The sequence below is a fragment of the Meles meles genome, chromosome 15 (genome assembly GCF_922984935.1).
Source record: "Meles meles chromosome 15, mMelMel3.1 paternal haplotype, whole genome shotgun sequence".
NCBI lineage: Eukaryota > Metazoa > Chordata > Mammalia > Carnivora > Mustelidae > Meles > Meles meles.
The window spans coordinates 67,457,200-67,482,602 of record NC_060080.1 but is presented as its reverse complement, the minus strand read 5'-3'; the positions used below and the strand labels follow the sequence as shown (position 1 = coordinate 67,482,602).

Genomic DNA, 25,403 nt, shown 5'->3' with positions numbered 1-25,403 from the left:
ACCCCTGCATTCTCTCTCTCTTTCTCTCTCTGGGATAATTGAAAATTTTATTCCTGGGTATTTTATTCTTTTTGATGTAGCTGTAGATGGATTTGTTTTCTTAATTTCTCTTGCTGATAGTTCACTTTTAGCATATACAAATGCAGCTGATTTGGGGGTGTTGATTTTTTTATCCTGCAACTTCACTGAATTTGTTAGTTCTAACTCTTTGTGATCTTTAGGGTTTTCTATATATTGAATCATGTTATCTGCAAATAGTGACTGTTTTACTTCTTCCTTTCCAATTTGGATGCCTTTTATTTCTTTTTCTTACCTAGTTGCTCTGGGTAGGATTTCCAAATACTTGTTCCAAAAGTGGCAAGAGTGGGCAACCTTGTCTTATTCCTCATCTTAGAAAAAAGATTTGAGCTTTTGACCATGGAGTATCATGTCAGCTATAGACTTGTCATATGTGGCCTTTGTTATGTTGAGGTACATTCCCTCTCTACTTTCTTTGTTGAGAGTTTTTATCATAAATGAATACTGAGTTTTGTCCGATGCTTTTTCTGTATCTATTGAGATGATCATATGACTTTAATCCTTTATTTTGTTAGTGGGGTGTATCATAATTTGCATCCAATTTGCAGATGCTGTACCATACTTACATCCTTGGAATAAATCCCTCTTGATCATGGTGTATGAACCCTTTAATGTATTGTTGAATTTCGTTTGCTAATATTTGTGAATTTTTACATCTATGTTTATCAGGGAAATTGGGCTATAATTTTCTTGTGACATCTTTGATTTTGATATCAGGATTGTCCTGGCCTCATAAAATCTTTTTGGAAGGGTTTCTTCCTCATAGGTTTTTGGGAAACATTTCAGAGGGATTGATATTAATTCTTCTTTAAATGTGTAGTAGAATTCACCAGTGAGGCATTCTGATACTGGGCTTTTCTTTGCTGGGATGTTTTTGATTACTGATTCAGTCTCTTTACTCATTATTGGTCTGTTCATATTTTCTACTTCTTCATAATTTAGTTTTGGTAAATTGGATGTTTCTCGGAACTTTCCCCTTTCTTTTAGTTTGTCCAGTATGTATGCATTTATCTCTTCTTAGAGGTCTCTTTTGATACTTGGTATTTCTGTAGTGTCAGTTATAATGTCTTCTCTTTCATTTCAGATTTTATTTGGGTCCTCTCTTTTTTCCTTGGTAAGTCTGACTTTAAGGTTTGTCTATTTTGCTTATCTTTAAAAAAAATAAAACAGCTGTTAGTTTCACTGAGATTTTATATTATCTTTTTAGTCTCTTACCTCATTTATTTCTGCCCAGATCTTTATTTCCTTCCTTCTCCTAACTTTGAGCTTCAATTGTTCTTCTTTTTCTAGTTCCTTGAACCATAAATTTAGGTTGTTAATTTAATAACTTGTTATTTAATATAGGCTTTTCTCATTGTGAACTCTGCTCTTAGAACTGCCCTTGTTGCCTCTCCTAGGGTTTGGTATATTGTATTTCTATTTCCATTTTTTTTTTTTTTTAAGATTTTATTTCTTTGACAGCGATCACAAGTAGGCAGAGAGGCAGGCAGAGAGAGAGGAGGAAGCAGGCTCCCCGCAGAGCAGAGAGCCTGATGTGGGGCTCAATCCCAGGACTCTGGGATCATGACCTGAGCCAAAGGCAGAGGCTTTAACCCACTGAGTCACCCAGGTGCCCCTCCATTTGTTTTTTATTTCTCTTTTGATTTCTTCTTTGACCCATTGGTTGTTCAGTAATGTGTTGTTTAATCTTCACATATATGAAGATTTTCCAGTTTTGTTCTTCTCATTGATTTCTACTTTCATACCATTGTGGTCAGAAAAGATGCCTGATAGGATTTCCATCTTCTTAAATTTATTGATTTGCTTTGTGGCCTAGTATAAAATCTATCCTAGTGAATATTCCATGTGTACTTGAGAAGAATGTGTACTATGTTGCTTTCAGATGGGATGTTCTTTAAAAGTCTTAGAAGTCCATCGGGTCAAATGTATCATTTGAAGCCAGTGTTCCCATATTGATTTAATGTCTGGATGATCTATGCACTGATGGAAGTAGGGTATTAAAGTCTGCTACTATATATATTTTTAAAGATTTTATTTATTTATTTGACAGACAGAGATCACAAGTAGGCAAAGAGGCAGGCAGAGAGAGGAGGAAACAGACTCCCTGCAGAGCAGAGAGCCCGATGTGGGGCTCGATCCCAGGACTCTGGGATCATGACCTGAGCTGAAGGCAGAGGCTTCAACCCACTGAGCCACCCAGGCGCCCCATAAAGTCTGCTACTATATTGTATTGCTGTCCATTTCTCCCTTCAGGTCTGTTAATATTTGCTTTATATATCCTGGTTCTCCTCTGATATGTGCATAAACATTTACAAATATATCCTTTTGCTGGATTGACACCTTTATTGCTCTATAATGACCTTCTTTGTCTCTTATTACAGTCTTTGTTTTCAAACCTATTTTGTGTGGGTGTGCCAGATTTCTTTTGGTTTCTGTTTGCATGGAACACCTTTTTCTATCCCTTTACTTTTAGTCTTTGTGTGTTCTTACATCTGAAAGTGAGTCTGTTTTAGGCAACACATAGATAGGTCTAATTTTTTTTTTATCCATTAGCCACCCTATGTCTTTGGTTTGGAGAATTTTGCCCATTTACATTTAAAGTAATCACTGATAGATTACTTACTATTGTTTTGTTAATTGTTTTCTGGCTATTTCATAACTCCTTTGTTCTTCTCTTGCTCTCTTCCTTTGTGGTTTGATGATTTTCTGTAGTGTAGTGGTATGCGTAGATTCCTTTATCTTTACTGTATCTACTATAGTTTTGTTTTGTGGTTACCATGAGGCTTTCCTAAACCAACTTACAACAGTCTATTTTAAGTTAATAGTTTTAGTTGGAATACCTTCTAAAGCTTTACATTTTTACTCCTCTCTCCCATGTTTTGTTTCTGACATCACAACTTACATCTTTTTTTTTGTCTATTAACAAATTATTGTAGTTGTTTTTAGTACTTTTGTCATTTTCATCCTACTTTTATATGTAATTAAGCTACCCCCTGTACAACATTAAGTTATTCTGAATTTACTCTATATTTACCTTTACCAGTGAGATTTATACTTTCATATCTTTTCCTGTTATTGATTGGTGCCCTTTTATCTCAACTTAAGAAGTCCCTCAAACATTTCTTGTCAGGCTCTTCTAATGGTGGTGAAATCTTTTAGCTTTTGATTGCCTGGAAAACTCTTCCTCTTTCCTTTAATTCTGAAGGATGATTTTGTCAGGTAGAGTATTTTTAGTTGGCACTTTTTTTCTTCAGTAAGTTAAATATATTGTGCCACTCCCTGTAAAGTTTCTGGCCTGCAGAGTTTCTTTTGAAAATCTGCTTATAGTCTTAATGGGACTTCCCTTGTACAAAACAAATTATTTTTCTCTTGGTGCTTTTAAGAGTTTTTCCTTGTCTTTAACTTCTGACACTTTAATTATAGTATGTATTGTTATGGGTTTCTTTGGGTTATCTTATGTGGAACTCTCTGTGCTTCCTGGATCTGAATGTCTGTTTACTTCCCCATGTTAGGGAAATTTTCAGCCATTATTTCTGCAAATGAGTTTTCTGGCCCATTGTCTCCCTGTTATTCTGGGACCCTTATAATATCTATGTTAGTCTACTTGGGATTGTTTCATAAATCCCTTAAGCTGTCTTCACTCTTTTTTTTTTCTTCTTGCTGCTCTGATTGAATGAGTTCTACTGCCCTCTGAGTTTACTGAACTTTCTCCTTCTTCATCTAGTGTCCTGTTGAACTCCTCTAGTTTATTATTCAGTTCAGTTATGGTATTCATCTCTGTGATTTCTGTTTGGTATTTTCTTACATATTTTATTTCTTGAAATTCTCACTTTGTTTTTTTTTTTTTGGTATTTTTTTTTCCATTTTATTTATTTTTTCAGCGTAACAGTATTCATTCTTTTTGCACAACACCCAGTGCTCCATGCAAAACGTGCCCTCCCCATTACCCACCACCTGTTCCCCCAACCTCCCACCCCTGACCCTTCAAAACCCTCAGGTTGCCCCAACCTCCCACCCCTGACCCTTCAAAACCCTCAGGTTGTTTTTCAGAGTCCATAGTCTCTTATGGTTCACCTCCCCTCCCCAATGTCCATAGCCCGCTCCTTATGGTTTATCTCCCTCCCAATCCCATCTTGTTTCATTTATTCTTCTTCACTTTGTTTATGTTTTGTTCCCCTGAGCTCAGTGAGTATCTGTAGGACTGTTCTTTTGAACTCTTTATCAGGTAAATGACTTATTTCCAATTCATTGCGGTCTTTTTCTGAGATTTTATCTTGTTCTTTCATTTGGAACATATTCTTCTATTTGTTCATTTTTTCTTGACTCTCTTTGTTGGTTTCTCTGCATTAGATAAAATGGCCGCCTCTCCTGGTCTTAAAGAGATGGCCTCATGTAGGTGAGTCTTACTGTTCAACCCCTCCCGTAGTTCTTGGTTGTCCATCAAACCTTTGTGACTGTATAAACAGCCTACTTGGTTCTTTGTCATTCCCAGTAATTGAGGGTGTACCAAGATCTGTCAGTGTCCCAAAGGGGAGGATCTTAGCCGGCATCTATATTCATTCTGATTGGAAGCCAGACCCCAGACAGCAGATTTTAAAGAGTGTACATATACCTCTTTCAGGGAAATAGCAGAAGATGGGCATTTCTGTTTGTTCCCTATGCACTGAGCCCTGGGTTAATAGCTAGTGAAGAATTGTTTGTTTGTTTACCATGCCATTGAACCTGTGAACATAAGCTCTGGTAGCCTTCAGAACCAGGCTCTCAAGAGATGTATCCTCTCAGGGCCAGCCACAAAAGCTGGGGTGCCAGACTTGAGCATAAACTACTTTCCTGGAGACACTGATGACCTGGGGCAGCTCAAAGGGGGAATACAAAGATGATACCCACTGATCTCACTAAGCCAACCCTTAGATGTGTATTTATTTAGAGGTTGGCCCCTCAGGCCACAGTTATGAAGCTAAATTAATAGGCCTCTTCCATAGAGAGACTGGGCATCTCAGTCTGCTCTGTCTCTGCTGTGCCTTAGGGGGTGGCTGATTATGAACTGTTTCTCTATTTGTCACAATCCTGTGGGATCCATGAATGTAGGTACTGCTGACCTCCCAAGCTGGGAGGTCAAGGGGTGACTCTTGGGCAGTAGTCATGAAAACCTTGGTGCCCCTTGTGGTACAGGCTTCTTTCCAGAACATAGCAGCAAGTGGGGAACAAAGCAGAGGGAGAGTGCAAATGTAGCACCCTCTGGCCTCCTCAGTCTTTGGAGAGTATTTCAGTGGGCCTCTAGATATGTATTAGATTAGATGCCTGCCCTTCAGAATGAAATGTTAAGCAAATAGTCCTTGAAATGTTAAGCAAATAGTCCCTGGGCATTGTTTACTTCTAAGGAGGAGCATTTCAGCTTCCTCTGCACTGGGCCCTGGAGAATAGACGCAGTGAGCCCATTATTTTTCAATTTGTTATAGCCTTGTGGATCCTGTGGATAGAAGTGCTAATGGCTTTCAAAGCCAGGTATTTTGGAAGCTTATCTCTCAGGTAGGGGGTCTTAAACATTGGGGTATCAGATGTGGGCTTCAAAACTTTCACTCCTCAGAAAGATGCTCAGAGTTGTGAGCTTGCTGCCGATTGTGGGTTGATGCTCAAGGGTGGGACTTATAGCAAGATTGTGTCTCAGCCGCCCCTACTCATTTTGCTGTGAGATTTTTTTTTCTTTGTTTGTTTGTTTGTTTTTCCTTGTTCGCCTGATATATATGAATCATTCAGTTATTTTTTAGTTTCTTCCAGGGGAAATTATTCCATATGTAGCTGTAGATAGGTGTGTCCATAGGAGGAGTGAATTCAGGACCATCCTATGTCCCTGTCTTGACCTAGAATCTTGTATATATGATTTTAATTGTGTGTGTGTGTGTGTGTATGTGTATATAAATATCTGCTTACAAATGTCTTGCTCTTCCTTAGAATGTAAATAAACTCCCAATAGGGTGTGAACCTGACTTATTCACTATCCAATCCCTAGTCTTGGGCACATAGTAGGTTCTTAATAAAAAATGTTTGAATAAATGAATGAATATATCCATCCTTCTTTCAATGTTTTCATTGAGGATAGGGATGTTATCATTTATTTCTTGGTATTTCTAAGAACACAAGAAATATTTGTGATTCTGATGTTTTAGTTTATTTGGCCATTTTTATTGAGCATATACTACATGCTGACACTGGGCTAAGTATTGAGGATACAACAGTGTATACAACTGAGAAAATTCTTGTATTCACAGACATTAGTGAGAGGAAATGGACAATAAATGTAATAAAAAGTAAATTATTTGATGTTTTTTGCTGATGTTAAGAGAATTAATATTCCTGGAGTGCCTTCGTGGCCCAGTGGGTTAAGCATCTACCTTCAGCTCAGGTCATGATCTTGGGGTCCTGGGATGGAGGCCCACATAGGGCTCCCTGTTTAGCAGGGAGTCTGCTTCTCCCTCTGCCTGTGCTCTTCACTTGTGCTCGATGTCTCTCTCTCAAATAAATAAAATGTGTTTTTTTTTTAAAGAATTAATATTCCTCTTTACTTCCTGTTTCTGAAGAACAAAGTGTTGAACCTCTTCTGTAATAAAATCATAAGTGATCCAAAGCCTATAACAAAGAAACAGGGATATGTTAATTAGCAAAGGGTAACTAAAGCTCTGGAAAAGTGTGAAGAGAGAGGACAAGAAAGAGACAGGGCAAAAGGATTGCTGCTGGGGCGCCTGGGTGGCTCAGTGGGTTAAAGCCTCTGCCTTCGGCTCAGGTCATGATCCCCAGGTCCTGGGATTGAGCCCCGCATCGGGCTCTCTGCTCAGCAGGGAGCCTGCTTCCCTTCCTCTCTCTCTGCCTACCTCTCTGACTACTTGTGATCTCTGTCTGTCAAATAAATAAATAAAATCTTAAAAAAAAAATCACTAATGCTTAAAAAAAAAAAAAAAAGATTGTTGTTGCAAAGCAGAGTTTCGTCCACAGCTGAGCTGCCCGCCCTGTCATTCTGCAATCTCACCCTGGCTTCTTTTACCATGTATCTGTCCTTCTCAACCTTGAAAGCCCATCACGATGTTTGCTGGCAGGGTTTTGAGTGACTGACCCTGAACTAGCTGTTGCCAAGGTATCTCTCCTTACTATTCAAAGTGGGAATAATAAATCAGCCTATGTACTGTTTCCATTTCAAGACACATACAGTGAATTCAGAGCAAGGGGGAAAGAGTTAACTACATGTAAAAAAAAAAAAAAAAAAAAAGCCTTGTGCCCTAAAAAAAATGCTTTTTTTGTAAATAAATACATCCTCTCATTGGATCCTTTTAAGACCACTGTGAGTTGATTAAGGTGAGGATTATAATTCACATGTCCATATACCCCCAGTTAACCCTTCTTTTGTCCCAGCATTCCATTTGGCTTAGCATTGTTTTTATAGACTTAATTTTTTTCGAGCAGTTTTAGGTTCACAGCAAAATTGAATGGAAGGTACAGAGATTTCTCCTAGACCCCCTGCCACCCCACATGCACAGCCTTCCTGACTATCAACATTCCCACCAGAGTGGTACAGCTGTTACAGTGGGGGAAGCTACACTGGCATATCATCGCTCAAAGCCCATCGGTCACATTAGAGTTCACTCTCAGTGTTCCAGGTTCTGTGGGTTTTGACACATGTATAATAACATGCATCCATCACTATAGTGTCTTACAGAACGTTTTCACCACCCTGGAAATCCTCTGTGCCCTGCCTATTCATCCCTCTGTTCTGAACTTACCATTTTGTAATAAAGTGTAATTATAATTTTATTTTTGAAAATATTTTGATAGAACTATTCATTTCAACACAGTAAAGCTGCTTTCTTGGTTAAAAACTAAATATTTTTTAAAGTATGTGAATTTATGGGATGGCAGGGCGGCTCAGTCGGTTAAGCGCCTGCTGTCAGCTCAGGTCATGATCTTGGGGTCCTGGGATCCAGCCCCACCTCAGTCTCGCTGGCCAGCAGGGAGTCTGCTTCTCCCTCTGCCTGCTGTTCCCCCTACTTGTGTGCACGCGCTCACACTCTCTCTACACATAAAGAAGTAAAATCCTTTTTAAAGTAAGTATGTAAATTTAATTTGTCTTTCAAAGTAGTTTCGACTTGGATGATAAGTTACATAGTCTCCATAATGACAGTCTGCATTTAATGCAGAGAAAAACTGGTTTCCAGAGAGAAAGGGACACTCTCTGGTGTGTCTGGCCAATCAGGTCTAGAGCAGAACTAAAACCCTGTGCTCTGACTTTTGGCACTTTCTATACCAGAGACAAAGCCCACTGGGGAGACAACTAAGATCTCAAAGCTTACCACATCCCTGCTTTACTGAAAGTAGTTGTGAAAGCAGGATTCTGTCTGTATTTCTAATTCAGGCATGAGAAAATGCACTAAGTAAATAATTACCTGGTAAGGAACAAAACAGACGACAAGAAGTCCAAGAAATAAAAAAATCAGGAAGGCAAATGCAGACCTGCCTGGAGAGTATGTCTTCTTGAGGTGGTAGTTTGTATCTCAAAGGAGTACTGTGCTTTTAGAGAGGATTGTATAAAATGTTAAGTCGGAGAAGAATAGCATCTTCACTGACAAATGTTTGATGGTATTTTGCGACTGAAATTAGTTTCATTTGCATATTTCTGGGACATGGTACATCTGTTTATCCAGCAAAACGAGTCTAGGTCTTGATCAACTACATAGTAAACTTGCCTAATATGGCAATTAACCATTCTGTAGTCTCGCCCGCATGTAAGTTTAATATAGTGTTAGTATCCTAAAGATTGAAGTGACTCCTGACTTTTCCATAGCAAGTCAGAAGTACATTATTTCAAAAAGAGACAGATTTCCATAAACACCAATTTCTCCTCATACTCATTTTAAGATGTGGTATTTAAAATACATCCTGATGTAAAAACACATAGTTACGCTACGTCAGTTGGGAGTGATTACTCCTGTGTAAAATGTAGCTTGCAAGGGGCAGGGTAAATGACCGTGTGGAAGGAAATGGTAAATAATACAGCATAGTGTGTGGAATTGACATTTCTCCTTCAGGCATTTTTTTTTTTTTTTAGGTTACCTGAATTGAATTTATTTTTTTTATTTTTAAAATTTTTTATAAACATATAATGTATTTTTATCCCCAGGGGTACAGGTCTGTGAATCGCCAGGTTTGCACACTTCACAGCACTCACCATAGCACATCCCCTCCCCAATGTCCGTAATCCTTCAGGCATTTTTAAGATGTGTTGCGTTAGGTGCTATCCTGGGTGATAGGATGTTTGGGTGTTTTTCTTGATTTACAAATGGTGTGAATATATGTTTTTATTTTGTTTATTTTCGCCAGGCCTCTCTATCCGGAGCGTGTGCTGGAAGGCAGACCGCCTGCTAGCAGGGACCCAGGACAGTGAGATATTTGAAGTGATCGTGCGCGAAAGAGACAAACCGATGCTGATCCTGCAAGGCCACTGTGAGGGGGAGCTCTGGGCGCTGGCCCTGCACCCCAAGAAGCCACTCGCTGTGACAGGCAGTGACGACCGCTCTGTCAGGTGAGGCCCTGGCAATGACGGCTGTCCTGTCCCTGGCTGCCTTGGGATAACGGATTTATTTTGCCCACATTTGCATGTTACTCAAGAGAAGGATAAAGCACAGTACAGAAACACATAGTTTTCAAGTGGAATGTTGAGACATTTAGCTCAACAACACTTGGCTTCTTAGCATTTTGTTGTTGCTCTCTTTCTTTGGCTCCATGTTAAGTCACGAAAATGCTCTGCAGAGTGAAAATACACTGCTACTAGTTAGACTCCCGGTTTTCTTTCAGCTGATGGTGAGCTAAGGGCATCTATCTGTGGTAAGATGATACTTCCCCCTCATGTGTTGGGTCCTCCGCAGGGGGCTGCGCACAGCATTTCACACTTTGGTTATAGACGTTCATCTCCACTGGTGAATTCATGAGTTTGTCTTCATCAAGACTGAAATTCTGATTTTCAGAGTTGTCTTCAGTGTGAGGAAACAACTATTTCTTTGCAAATTCTCAGATGGAATTTTGAACATTGTCCTCAAATCAAAGAAAAGTACTGGTTCCTAAGAAAACAGGCAATTTTATTAGGGCCTCAAAGATTCTTGGTTTTTTTTTTGTTGTTGTTTTTGTTTTGAGAGCACAGCATTATGTAAAATGAGCAAAATGAGCATACTTTGAATGTCTCTGTGACTGTTGAAGGGCTAAACATAGGATTTAGATGTGTGTGAGGAAGGCTGTTCCACTGACTTGAGTATTTCTGTATTTGCTGCTGACCTTTAAATGTGCCCCGTGACAAGCAGGCCGGAAGAGTGCGTGCTAGTGGGAGGGACAGGCTGCTGGATCAACTGGTTGATTGATTACCGCTTCTGGGCTCTAATATCTAAATGAGAACATTGTAGACTAGATTGGAGGCTCCTGCTTCTCCCCTGCTCTGGGTCTGTATGTCTGTGAATCTGATCAAGGCACAGCGTACTCTTTCGTGGCGTATAAATCCAAAAGTAAATCCATTTTGTGATCTCTACCAAGCACTGAAGCCCCATCAATCTAAAATCAGTAAACACACACTTGTGTCTCTATGTGGCATACATGTTTATTTGGTTTAAGTTTCTCTTTACTCAGCTAACCCCTCTTCTCTGCCTTTTCCTTTCTTGAGTCCGGGCCTTCCCTGACCAGGCAAAATGATGCCACCAAGTTACTTGAGCACCTGAGATACTCGATTTATACTCATCCTGATAGAAATGATTTCAAGAAAGTCTTTGGCTTTTGTTTTTTTTATTATTTTTTTAAACTTTTAAATTTTTTTATAAACCTATAATGTGGCTTTTGTTTTTTGGCAATTTTGTTGCATCTGAGAAATGCAGACATCTCCAAGGAGGCCTGACTGTCAGAATGTCTTCTTCCCCTTAACCACGAATTTGGCTAAAATTATAAATGTTCTTTTACACTGATTGTTGAAACTTTAGAGACTAAGTCCTAATTCCTTGAGAAAGATGAGCTGAGTGACTTTATAAGAATGGTAGAGTCTACTGAGGAGTGGTAATTTCTGCATGCTAGTAAAGCAAATCTTACATTGCTTTAAATAGTACAAGGCTAAAAGCAGTGTGAGATTATGAATAATGGACGAGGTATTGCAAGACTGCCATGAGCTTTAGGCTGAAACATGCAGGCTGCCTCTGGGATCAGTGAGCTCTTTGCTGTGCAGCTCTTCATTTTAAGGATCATGCGTCCATGCGTCCTGATGGCAGGATACACTTAGAGAAACTGCACCATGTGAGACTTATTTGTACCTCTAGATGCTCGGTCCCACCGGCAGATCCTGTTATTTGTGTGTTTAAAGAAGACGGTCTTAGGACCATGAACAGATAGAGGTCAGCTGCCCCAGCTGCAACTAGCATAAACCCTTATTTGTATCTTCAAACGTTTAGTTCATGTTCCCTCAGTCTGAGGTGCCTGGATCAGATGTTCTAGGAGGTGCTATACCTGTTGCCCGACCTCCGTTTCTCCCCAGCAGCTGTGTCCACCAGCCAGGGGTACTGTGAAGCATCTGCCCCGAGTAAGGGGGGCGGACCTGTCTGCAGTGGGGTGCCCAGGGGGGTTTGTGAGGAATGACAGCAGATGACTGGAGACAACCAACTATGGGAGCATCCCGGGCAGGCGCAGGGTGTCTTCTGATCCTCTCCATCTCAGACAGGTTCTCTTTCCAGGGAGGCCAACAAATCTAAGTAAGGCGTGTTTCAATGTAAAGCTGCTTAAATAACACAGTTACTAGAAGGGTACTCATACTTTTTTTTAAAAACAAACTAACAATAATAACATCCAGTAGTACTTCTTTTTCCCAAAGTGTTATTAACAACCATTGGTATAAATAAAGAACAATTTTTAATTTCCAAAGAGAATAGCAAGATTTTGTGTGAAGGAGTGTTTAAAATGTCCTTATTCTATTAATCTCAAAATCTCTGGAAATGTTACCTCATTCTAGAATTCTTGCTGGGTATTTCATATGGTGCCACTGACCCAGCGACGAACTCAACAACCTTCCCAGATTGCCAGACCTGCCGCGAGGAAGGACTGATGTGAAGTTGGTGTGTCCTCTGCTGTCGTCACCACGAGTGGTGAACAGGCCTTGCAACCCAGGCCCGGCTGATGACTGTGAGAAGTGGGTTTTGTTCTTAACTTTGTTCTTCTGCATAGGCTGTGGAGCCTGGCCGACCACGCCTTGATCGCCCGCTGTAACATGGAGGAAGCAGTTCGCAGTGTGGCCTTCAGCCCCGATGGATCTCAGCTGGCCCTGGGCATGAAGGATGGCTCTTTCATTGTGCTCCGAGTCAGGCACGTACCAATACGGAAAATGATGTCAGAAATGCTCCCTTGTTGAAACTAGTTCTCCTGGCCAGGCTGTCTGCCAGGACTTCAGGAAAAAGGCATTTAAATAAATCTTTCAAATAGGAACACTCTAGATTCACAGTCCCCTAACTGTATTTCCCAAATTCAAACACTGAAAATCCACAGTTCTTGGGTAACTCATTTGGCAGGATGTCGTGACTCAGTGAACTGATTTGTGACTGTTTATTGCCTATTAATCTCTTAATAGGAATAATTACCATGTGATTTGCAACAAATATATTAATTTTTGTTTAATACGGGGTGCTGCCCTAACTCCTACTGGGGATGTTATATAATATATTGTACGTGAACCTTTCTAAAATCTGGTGAATAATAAGCTCCCAAGCTCATCTGGTCCCAAGGGGCTATGGGCTTTTAGGAAGCCAAGAAATGAGAAAGCAGTCTCCGGCCCTGCCACATTTTTAGAGGTGATCTTGAGTAAAAGATTTCTTTCATCTATAATGAAAAATTAAATGGAATATTTCATATTTATTAACATCCTGTATTTACTGGACAAAAATTATGACTCACACTTGTAATTTCTCGAAACACAGTCGTTGGTTTTTTAGCTTACACAATTTGTGATTATAGAAAGAAAATGCAGCTGTAAATTAGATACTGCATGTTTTGCACATAGAAGATTCTATATAGCTTTGAGAAATGATCTTGGCACGGTTTATTACACTAAATTCTCATTTACCAGCCACACACAACGTATTACTGAGTTGGCGGGCAACATTTTCTTTCTCTGCTAAGTGATGTGTGGAAAGATGGCCAATTACCAGATCTTTTCTTTTTTGATGAATTTCTTTTGATGGATTTCCCAAGCCAAAAAAACCCAAAAACTCCCAAACCCTGTTTGATGACACCCATTTGATGATATTATAGTAAATTATATCCTGTAGTATATACACAGTGTATAGTATATGTATAATAAATGATAGTGCTATCAATAAGTGATAGCAGGTGAGGGGAATTATCATGTGGAAGCTAATATTTGCCATTATTTGTACACTGATTTCGTTGGGAGTGGAAGACGTTGGTACTGGCACAGGGGACCTGCTAGTCAGAATTCTGTCCTAGGGTGACAACTTTCAAATGAGGGCAGCAGTTCTTACCAGAATCTGATCAGTAGGGATACAAAATCTGGGTGATCTGATATGTGAATCATTGAGCTTTCATGGTGAAAATTAAATAATTATATAAAAATTTAATATTAAAAAAAGTAACCTTGACATAGTTTACCTTTCTCTGGGATGTGTTTTTAAAATAATTTTATAAACCCCAATTTAAAGCAAAAAGTTTTAGGGGAAAATAATACCTAATTTACCATGAAAGAAAATAGGCATTTCATTAAAATTTTGTTGTTTTATTTTGAAAGCCCCAGATATTTCAAATATTGGTCAGTTTTGCCTAAAAGGGGCAAAAACTAAAGAGTATTTTAGATCTTTCTTCAAAAGTTGTCTTTATTTCTTATAGGTGTTCTCTCCCTTTGAAACTATTTTTTCTCTGACATACAAATTTTGAGACATGACTTGGGTTTCCTATTTCTCGATTTGCTGCTTATCACTTTTTATTGCTGCTTTTTATTCTTATAGAGATATGACAGAAGTGGTTCATATCAAAGATCGAAAAGAAGTCATTCATGAAATGAAATTTTCTCCAGATGGCTCTTACCTCGCGGTGGGATCCAATGATGGCCCAGTGGACGTGTATGCCGTGGCCCAGCGATACAAGAAGATTGGAGAATGCAGCAAGTCCCTTAGTTTCATCACACACATTGACTGGTCTTTGGATAGCAAATACTTGCAGACTAATGACGGCGCAGGAGAACGCCTGTTCTACAAGATGCCATGTAAGTCTTGCAGGCGCTGGATGTTTGTGCAAATCGAAACTCTGAACCACATACAGTAAATACAGAAGAACATCATCATGGTCTTAGAGCAAGGAATGTTCTCAGAAACACGACCCCCCCCCCCCCCACCAAATCTCAAACTCTCAAAGAAAAGATTGATAAATTGGAACATATTAACATAAAACATCACTGCACAATGAAAGAGATCATGAAAAGACAAGGTGCAGACTGGACAGAAGTATTTGCAGTGGTTATGATGGGCAAAGGATATAGAGCTGGAAGTTATAAAGAATGCCTAAAGATAACTGAAAGGAAAGTTATCCTAGAAAAATGCCCCCAAATGCCCCCAAATTTGAGGATTGCTGTCCTCATTTGCTATGATGGTTTTAGTCCAAAATTTGTGCTCGTCACAATTGGAAGCCTTTATGATATTATTTGGTGAAACATGCTGATTGGGATTTAGAAAGTACAATTTTTATTTGTCACCTCCACTATCGCTCTTAGAAGAGTTTCATGAGACTTCTATTACGTTTAGTGACATTTAGTTTGTAATACTAAAATGGCAGAAATAAAAGACAAAATTTCTGTATTGTAATCTTTTTTTTTCCCATTTTATTTATTTTTTTCAGCATAACAGTATTCATTGTTTTTGCACAACACCCAGTGCTCCATGCAAAACGTGCCCTCCCTATTACCCACCACCTGTTCCCCCAACCTCCCACCCCTGACCCTTCAAAACCCTCAGGTTGTTTTTCAGAGTCCATAGTCTCTTATGGTTCGCCTCCCCTCCCCAATGTCCATAGCCCCCTCCCCCTCTCCCAATCCCACCTCCCCCCAGCAACCCCCAGTTTGTTTTGTGAGATTAAGAGTCATTTATGGTTTGTATTGTAATCTTTGACTAATTTTTTAACATAAGAAAATTTTAATATGAATCTTGTCATCACATAATATTTTATCTTAAAAATTTCCTTGAAAAATTAATTTTCACTGGAAAATAGTATATACCATCTAATGTAATTATAGCTTTTTAAAGAGCCTCTGCCCAATTAATTCATCAGTGCATCATCACTAGGTAGATATTTCTGTGTTTACTTTCTTTGCTTGGAATTATTTCATATATATTTTCCATATGTGAAAAATTATGGAATACATGTTTATCATTTGCAATAGCAAAGTAACATCCTGCTCAGTGATAATATCGTAATTTGCTTTCTTGTCCTCCTGTTAGTGAGCATTTGGGCTTACTTATTTCCAGTTTCTTTCCTGGTACAGATGGTGCATCTCCAGATATCTTTATATAGGGGGGTTTCCTCTTCTGAGTTACTTCCTTGGACTATTTTCCAGAGTGGGGATGTTGGGTTAAAGACTGTGTTCTGTCAACTTTCTGATTTATGGTCATCTTCATGGATTTTTATGAGACGCTGTCACAGACCAGAATTTCTATGTGCCAATTTGACAGGTTCTTTATTTGAAAACCTTTGTTTATTTTTGAAGAAGAAACTGTGAGGTAGTATGCTATACTGTCTTGATCTTGAATTTTAAAATTGTGTATGGCAGGATATTTCCCCAGGCATTTCTGTATCTGTATGTTTCTGCCTTTCTGTGCCCCTGGGGGACCTCTCTCACCAGCTGCTGGTACAAATGGGGAAACATGCCATACATTTGGGAACATACCAGGCACAACTGTCAAGACTCTTCTCCCTAACTACTTATGTTTACTCCAACAAAATTTGGTGGATTTTCATTATCTAATGCTTTTAAATTTATATAATATCCATTAGATGTTTACACAAACTTTGCCTAAATTTTGAAAAATTACTTCTATGGTTCTTTGAATTATGAAAAGTAGAAGTTGAGAATAAATTTTTAAAAAAACCTGGCAAACATTAGTGACTCGATATGATAATATAGGACTTCATACAAGTCATTTCAATAATCAATAATACAAATCAATAATCAATAAAACAAAGCACTGTATTTGTATAGTGGTTTCAGGTATTACATTGATTAAAATGATCATTTCCTTGCTCATCTCCATATCTGAGTTTTGATCATGGACTCTCTTTATACCATGTTGGAAGAAAAAAAAATCACAAATTGGGTAAAGAGAGTAGATTGTTTAGGTTCCTTGGTTTATAGAATTTTTTTCCATTTTATTTATTTTTTCAGCGTAACAGTATTCATTGTTTTTGCACAAAACCCAGTGCTCCATGCAAAACGTGCCCTCCCCATTACCCACCACCTGTTCCCCCAACCTCCCACCCTGACCCTTCAAAACCCTCAGGTTGTTTTTCAGAGTCCATAGTCTCTTATGGTTCGCCTCCCCTTCCAAATTTTTTTTTTAATAAACATATAATGTATTTTTATCCCCAGGGGTACAGGTCTGTGAATCGCCAGGTTTACACACTTCACAGCACTCACGATAGCACATACCCTCCCCAATGTCCATAGCCCCCTCCCCCTCTCCCAATCCCACCTCCCCCCAGCAACCCCCAGTTTGTTTTGTGAGATTAAGAGTCATTTATGGTTTGTCTCCCTCCCAATCCCATCTTGTTTCATTTATTCTTCTCCTATCCCTCTAACCCCCCATGTTGCTTCTCCATGTCCTCATATCAGGGAGATCATATGATAGTTGTCTTTCTCTGATTGACTTATTTCACTAAGCATGATACGCTCTAGTTCCATCCACGTCGTCGCAAATGGCAAGATTTCATTTCTTTTGATGGCTGCATAGTATTCCATTGTGTATATATACCACATCTTCTTTATCCATTCATCTGTTGATGGACATCTAGGTTCTTTCCATAGTCTGGCTATTGTAGACATTGCTGCTATAAACATTCGGGTACACGTGCCCCTTCGGATCACTATGTTTGTATCTTTAGGGTAAATACCCAGTAGTACAATTGCTGGGTCATAGGGTAGTTCTATTTTCAACATTTTGAGGAACCTCCATGCTGTTTTCCAGAGTGGTTGCACCAGCTTGCATTCCCACCAACAGTGTAGGAGGGTTCCCCTTTCTCCACATCCTCGCCAGCATCTGTCATTTCCTGACTTGTTAATTTTAGCCATTCTGACTGGTGTGAGGTGATATCTCATTGTGGTTTTGATTTGTATTTCCCTGATGCCGAGTGATGTAGAGCACTTTTTCATGTGTCTGTTGGCCATCTGGATGTCTTCTTTGCAGAAATGTCTGTTCATGTCCTCTGCCCATTTCTTTATTGGATTGTTTGTACTTTGGGTGTTGAGTTTGCTAAGTTCCTTACAGATTTTGGATACTAGCCCTTTATCTGATATGTCGTTTGCAAATATCTTTTCCCATTCTGTCAGTTGTCTTTTAGTTTTGTTAACTGTTTCCTTTGCTGTGCAAAAGCTTTTGATCTTGATGAAATCCCAATAGTTCATTTTTGCCCTTGCTTCCCTTGCCTTTGCCGCTGTTCCTAGGAAGATGTTGCTACGGCTGAGGTCGAAGAGGTTGCTGCCTGCATTCTCCTCAAGGATTTGGATGGATTCCTTTCTCACATTGAGGTCCTTCATCCATTTGGAGTCTATTTTCGTGTGTGGTGTAAGGAAGTGGTCCAATTTCATTTTTCTGCATGTGGCTGTCCAATTTTCCCAGCACCATTTATTGAAGAGGCTGTCTTTTTTCCATTGGACATTCTTTCCTGCTTTGTCGAAGATTAGTTGACCATAGAGTTGAGGGTCGATTTCTGGGCTCTCTATTCTGTTCCACTGATCTATGTGTCTGTTTTTGTGCCAGTACCATGCTGTCTTGATGATGACAGCTTTGTAATAGAGCTTGAAGTCTGGAATTGTAATGCCACCAACTTTGGCTTTCTTTTTCAATATTCCTTTGGCTATTCGAGGTCTTTTCTGGTTCCATATAGATTTGAGGATTATTTGTTCCATTTCTTTGAAAAAAATGGATGGTATTTTGATAGGGATTGCATTAAATGTGTAGATTGCTTTAGGTAGCATAGACATTTTCACAATATTTATTCTTCCAATCCAGGAGCATGGAACATTTTTCCATTTTTTGGTGTCTTCCTCAATTTCTTTCATGAGTACTTTATAATTTTCTGTGTATAGATTCTTAGTCTCTTTGGTTAGGTTTATTCCTAGGTATCTTATAGTTTTGGGTACAATTGTAAATGGGATTGACTCCTTAATTTCTCTTTCTTCGTCTTGTTGTTGGTGTACAGAAATGCAACTGATTTCTGTGCATTGATTTTATATCCTGACACTTTACTGAATTCCTGTACAAGTTCTAGCAGTTTTGGAGTGGAGTCTTTTGGGTTTTCCACATATAGGATCATATCATCTGCGAAGAGTGATAGTTTGACTTCTTCTTTACCAATTTGGATGCCTTTAATTTCTTTTTGTTGTCTGATTGCTGAAGCTAGGACTTCTAGTACTATGTTGAATAGCAGTGGTGATAATGGACATCCCTGCCGTGTTCCTGACCTTAGCGGAAAAGATTTCAGTTTTTCTCCATTGAGAATGATATTTGCGGTGGGTTTTTCATAGATGGCTTTGATAATATTGAGGTATGTGCCCTCTATCCCCACACTTTGAAGAGTTTTGATCAGGAAGGGATGCTGTACTTTGTCAAATGCTTTTTCAGCATCTATTGAGAGTATCATATGGTTCTTGTTCTTTCTTTTATTAATGTGTTCTATCACATTGATTGATTTGCGGATGTTGAACCAACCCTGCAGCCCTGGAATAAATCCCACTTGATCGTGGTGAATAATCCTTTTAATGTACTGTTGAATCCTATTGGCTAGTATTTTGGCGAGAATTTTTGCGTCTGTGTTCATCAAGGATATTGGTCTGTAGTTCTCTTTTTTGGTGGGATCCTTGTCTGGTTTTGGGATCAAGGTGATGCTGGCCTCATAAAATGAGTTTGGAAGTTTTCCTTCCATTTCTATTTTTTGGAACAGTTTCAGGAGAATAGGAATGAGTTCTTCTTTAAATGTTTGGTAGAATTCCCCTGGGAAGCCGTCTGGCCCTGGGCTTTTGTTTGTTTGGAGATTTTTGATGACTGTTTCAATCTCCTTACTGGTTATGGGCCTGTTCAGGTTTTCTATTTCTTCCTGGTTCAGTTGTGGTAGTTTATATGTCTCTAGGAATGCATCCATTTCTTCCAGATTGTCCAATTTGTTGGCGTAGAGTTGCTCATAGTATGTTCTTATAATTGTCTGTATTTCTTGGGTGTTAGTTGTGATCTCTCCTCTTTCATTCATGATTTTATTGATTTGGGTCCTTTCTCTTTTCTTTTTGATGAGTCTGGCCAGGGGTTTATCAATCTTATTGATTCTTTCAAAGAACCAGCTCCTAGTTTCATTGATTTTTTCTATTGCTTTTTTGGTTTCTATTTCATTGATTTCTGCTCTGATCTTTATGATTTCTCTTCTCCTGCTGGGTTTAGGGTTTCTTTCTTGTTCTTTCTCCAGCTCCTTTACGTGTAGGGTTAGGTTGTGTACTTGAGACCTTTCTTGTTTCTTGAGAAAGGCTTGTACCTCTATATATTTTCCTCTCAGGACTGCCTTTGCTGTGTCCCACAGATTTTGAACTGTTGTGTTTTCATTATCATTTGTTTCCATGAATTTTTTCAATTCTTCTTTAATTTCCTGGTTAACCCATTCATTCTTTAGAAGGATGCTGTATAGTCTCCATGTATTTGGGTTCTTTCCAGCTTTCCTCTTGTGATTGAGTTCTAGCTTCAGAGCATTGTGGTCTGAAAATATGCAGGGAATGATCCTAATCTTTTGATACCGGTTGAGACCTGATTTGTGACCCAGGATGTGATCTATTCTGGAGAAGGTTCCATGTGCACTAGAGAAGAATGTGTATTCTGTTGCTTTGGGATGAAATGTTCTGAATATATCTGTGATGTCCATCTGGTCCAGTGTGTCATTTAAGGCCTTTATTTCCTTGTTGATCTTTTGCTTGGATGATCTGTCCATTTCAGTGAGGGGAGTGTTAAAGTCCCCTACTATTATTGTATTATTATTGATGTGTTTCTTTGATTTTGTTATTAATTGGTTGATATAGTTGGCTGCTCCCACGTTAGGGGCATAGATATTTAAAATTGTTAGATCTTCTTGTTGGACAGACCCTTTGAGTAGGATATAGTGTCCTTCCTCATCTCTTATTATAGTCTTTGGCTTAAAATCTAATTGATCTAAGGATTGCCACCCCAGCTTTCTTCTGATGCCCATTAGCATGGTAAATTGTTTTCCACCCCCTCACTTTAAATCTGGAGGTGTCTTCGTGTCTAAAATGAGTTTCTTGTAGGCAACATACTGATGGGTTTTGTTTTTTTATCCATTCTGATACCCTGTGTCTTTTGATTGGGGCATTTAGCCCATTAACATTCAAGGTAACTATTGAGAGATATGAATTTAGTGCCTTTATTAGTCTGTAAGGTGACTGTTACTGTATATTGTCTCTGTACCTTTCTGATCTACTACTTTTAGGCTCTCTCTTTGCTTAGAGGACCCCTTTCAATATTTCCTGTAGAGCTGGTTTGGTGTTTGCAAATTCTTTCAGTTTTTGTTTGTCCTGGAAGCTTTTGATCTCTCCTTCTATTTTCAATGATAGCCTAGCTGGATAGAGTATTCTTGGCTGCATGTTTTTCTCATTTAGTGCTCTGAATATATCATGCCAGTTCTTTCTGGCCTGCCAGGTCTCTGTGGATAAGTCTGCTGCCAATCTAATATTTTTACCATTGTATGTTACAGACTTCTTTTCTCGGGCTGCTTTCAGGATTTTCTCTTTGTCACTAAGACTTGTAAATTTTACTATTAGGTGACGGGGTGTGGACCTATTCTTGTTGACTTTGAGGGGGGTTCTCTGCATCTCCTGGATTTTGATGCTTGTTCCCTTTACCATATTAGGGAAATTCTCTCCAATGATTCTCTCCAATAGACCTTCTGCTCCCCTCTCTGTTTCTTCTTCTTCTGGAATCCCAATTATTCTAATGTTGTTTCGTCTTATGGTGTCACTTATGTCTCGAATTCTCCCGTCATGGTCCAGTAGCTGTTTGTCCCTCTTTTTTTTTTTTTTAAAGATTTTATTTATTTATTTGACACAGAGAGAGATCACAAGTAGGCAGAGAGGCAGGCAGAAAGAGAGGAGGAAGCAGGCTCCCTGCGGAGCAGAGAGCCCGATGCGGGGCTCGATCCCAGGACCCTGAGATCATGACCTGAGCCGAAGGCAGCGGCTTAATCCACTGAGCCACCCAGGCGCCCTGTTTGTCCCTCTTTTGTTCGGCTTCTTTATTCTCTGTCATTTGGTCTTCTATATCACTAATTCTTTCTTCTGCCTCATTTATCCTAGCAGTGAGAGCCTCCATTTTTGATTGCACCTCATTAATAGCTTTTTTTATTTCAACTTGGTTAGATTTTAGTTCTTTAATTTCTCCAGAAAGGGCTTTAATATCTCCAGAGAGGGTTTCTCTAATATCTTCCATGCCTTTTTCGAGCCCGGCTAGAATGTTCAGAATCGTCATTCTGAACTCTTGATCTGACATATTACCAATGTCTGTGTTGATTAGGTCCCTAGCCTTCGGTACTGTCTCTTGTTCTTTTGTTTGTGGTGATATTTTCCGCCTTGTCATTTTGTCCAGATAAGAGGATATGAAGGAGCAAATAACTACTAAAAGGGTGGCAAAGACCCCAGAAAAATGCGCTGTAACCAAATCAGAAGAGACCCCTAATTGTGGGGGGGAGAAAGGGGATTAAAAACAGGTTCTGAAAAAAAAAAGAAAAAAATTAAAAAAATAAAACAAATAAAGAAAAAATATTAAAAAGAAAGAAAAAATATATATATTTAGATAAACTAGTCAAAAAACGTTAAAAAAGAAAAGGGTAAAAATTTTAAAAAATTTAGCAGAAGAAAAAAGAAAAAAGAAAAAAAAATTGAAAAAAGAAAAAAAAATTGAAGTAGCCGCAAGACTAAAGAATCATGGGGAGAAAGCCATGAGTTCCGTGCTTTGCTTTCTCCTCCTCTGGAATTGCTCTGCTGTCTTAGGAATTGAACCTACTTTCCTTGATAGATGAACTTCGTCCTGGCTGGATATTTTGTTGATCTTCTGGGGGAAGGGCCTGTTGTAGTGACTCTCAAGTGTCTTTGCCCGAGGTGGGATTGCACTGCCCTTACCAGCGGCCGGACTAAGTAATCGGCTCGGGTTCGCTTTTGGGAGCTTCTGTTCCCTGAACGCTTTCCGTAGAGTTCCGGAGGACGGGAATGAAAATGGCGGCCTCCCAGTCTCCGGCCTGGAGGAGCCGAGAGCCTGGGGCCCCACTCCTCAGTGCGCCCCCAGAGGACAGCACCCAATCACTCCCGTATCCCCAGCCTCTAGCCGCGCTCCGAGCTCACCCAGCCCGCGACCAGTTCAAGGTAACCCCGAGCTGAGAGTTCAGTCCTCGGCTCTGTCTCTGCAGCCGGCTTCTCCGTTCTAATACCTGCGAGCTCTCCGACACTCCGACACCCCCGATCCTTCTGTGACCCTGCGGGACCTGGGGCCACGCTGACCCCGCGTGGGCTTCACCCTGGTTTAGCCTCTGGAGCAATGTCCCTCAGTGGAACAGACTTTTAAAAGTCCTGATTTTGTGCTCTGTTCCTCCGCCGCTTGCCGGGAGCCGGCCCCTCCCCCCCGCAGTCTATCTTCCCGTCGTTTTAGATTCACTTCTCCGCCAATCCTACCTTTCAGAAAGTGGTTGATTTTCTGTTTCTAGAATTGCTGTTCTTCTTCTCTTCGCTCTCCCGTTGGATTTGTAGGTGTTTGCAATGTTTAGATAAGCTATCGAGCTGATCTCCTGCTACCTGATGTAGTCTCAGGCTGCTACTTCTCCGCCATCTTCGAGAGTCTCAAGTTGAGCCCTCCTAGAATTTTTTTTGAAATTCTATAAACCTCTATAAGAAAAATGAATAAAGCAAATTAGAATATGCTTTTTATTTAAATGTAACATAATGTTACTATATATTGATAATTTTCAGCTGGGAAGCCTTTAACAAGTAAAGAAGAAATCAAAGGAATTCCTTGGGCCTCCTGGACTTGTGTAAAAGGCCCTGAAGTGAGTGGGATTTGGCCGAAGTACACTGATGTCACTGACATCAATTCAGTGGATGCAAATTACAATAGCTCAGTGCTGGTTTCCGGCGATGATTTTGGACTAGTTAAATTGTTTAAATTTCCTTGTCTCAAGAAAGGTAAGGCCAAAAGTGAGATTTTATTGAGTAAGTATTCTAGAATGTATACACGGTGTAATTAAGACTGATTTTCTTGGGGGTCTATTCTTGCAGATTATTCATTTCATCTTTTTATTCATTTTTACTCTTTTACACTTTTAGATAAGATGCGTCGTTGGTGTCATTTACTTTTGATGTTCTAAAACACAGGATTTTACCAATTCAAGGCAGATTTTGTTCACAGTTATTACTAGCAAGTTTGTGTTTCATAAGATTCATGTTTCATATTTTAAACAAGTCATAGTTTTTATTTTTGTGAATTAACACTCATAATTTATTTATTACATTCAAATATTATAGTTAAAATTCCTTTATACTTCACAGCTAATTGTGCTTCCATGGGGAAAGTCAAGCAAGATCCTTTCAGACATATTTAAGATAAAATCTGAGTGCTCGCTTCGGCAGCACATATACTAAGATAAAATCTGAAAGCTATTGTTCTGGTGATAACACAGTTTTCAGACCCCTTGTTGTAGCACTAGTCTTGCGAATGCAACTGACATAACTGGCGAATTTTTTGAGCGTGAAGATGGTTCAAAAAAACTCCTCTTGCGTTTTGTTCTTTTGTTTTATTGTTGTTAAAATCTTGTCACTTCAATTTTTGTGGCACCTTCACTTTGTAGAATGTGCCTGAATTAGCCACGTAATGACCCTGTCTTCTTCTGCTTCCTTTGAGGCAAAGCCCACACACAGGTTTTTCTGAGACTCCCCACCAGCCTGAAAACCTGATCTTCAGAAAGTAATCAGTGGGGACATGCTGTGGCCTGAGAACTTGCTCACTTGAGTGATTTTTAAATTAAGAAAGGAAAGGGAGTGAAGAATGTAATTGGAAAGTCATTTTCGGCTAACCAGCAGCTCTGAAGCAGCAATAGTTATGGTTGAGAATTGAACATAAAACGCATTGCAAAGCTGCCATCATTTCCACTTGACAAAATGGCCCTCACTTTCAAATGCTTGAGGCACACAATTACCTCAATGTGCCTAATTCACTCTCCCCTCCCTGATGGTCTTTTGAGTAATAGGGTGTATCCGGTTAGACTGAGCAATGTTCTTGCAGAACGTGAGTTAGGCAACCAGAAGGATCGTGGGAGCTGAGAAGAAATCTCACTGGGGCCCGAAGCAATACTGTTGGTCTTAAGAGTCAGGACTTGGGAGGAAGTTAACTCACCGAGAGTTTGTATTTCCTCTGTATCAGCAAGCCTTGTATGGTGGCCTTCGGTCTGGAAAATAGGAATGGAAACGGACATCTTGGGATTATTGATGAGAATGGGGGAAGAGGGAGGGAGGCGGTGAGCAGTGCTGTCTGTCCGAATGCGACACCCTGATATGTAAAACAACCCTGAGGATGATGGCCCACAGGAGACATCTGTGGAGTAACGGAAGGTTGACAGCTGAGTGACAGTGTGGTGGGAGTAATCAAACCCACCTCAGCAATCTGCAGAAGTATCCATATTCTCAGAGCAAATTGACTTGTTCTGCTTTTCATGGCACATGGTTTATAAATCTTGCAATTAATCTCAGAGACATTCAGACTTCTCTGCCCTTTCCGTACCTAAACTACCAGCAGGGGAGTTCTGAAAGGAGTGTTGCTGACAGGAATGGTAACAGTTGGTAGAACTTGTCGCCCTACAGCCCAGGGTCCCAGTGGCAGGTGTTCCCCAACTTTTGAGCCTGTAACAGTCAAACATGACAGCGGCTAGTGACCAGGAGAAGTGTGGATACTGAGCAAACATGGTAGTTTTCAATTGTGATTAAATAAAACTCCCAATCAAGTTAACTGATACAGTTA

General features: G+C 39.6%; 1 protein-coding gene across 5 annotated transcripts in view; it reads left to right on the top strand.

Annotated features, from left to right (window-relative positions):
- EML6 (EMAP like 6) overlaps positions 1-25,403 on the top strand; it is a 291,851-nt gene that overhangs the window by 157,197 nt on the left and 109,251 nt on the right. For all 5 annotated transcript variants that reach the window (XM_045979779.1, XM_045979778.1, XM_045979777.1 and 2 more), the window contains exons 7-10: positions 9,445-9,646; positions 12,310-12,447; positions 14,100-14,356; positions 23,363-23,575. In XM_045979779.1, coding sequence (XP_045835735.1) covers positions 9,445-9,646; positions 12,310-12,447; positions 14,100-14,356; positions 23,363-23,575 — 810 coding nt within the window. The remainder of the gene's footprint in view (positions 1-9,444; positions 9,647-12,309; positions 12,448-14,099; positions 14,357-23,362; positions 23,576-25,403) is intronic.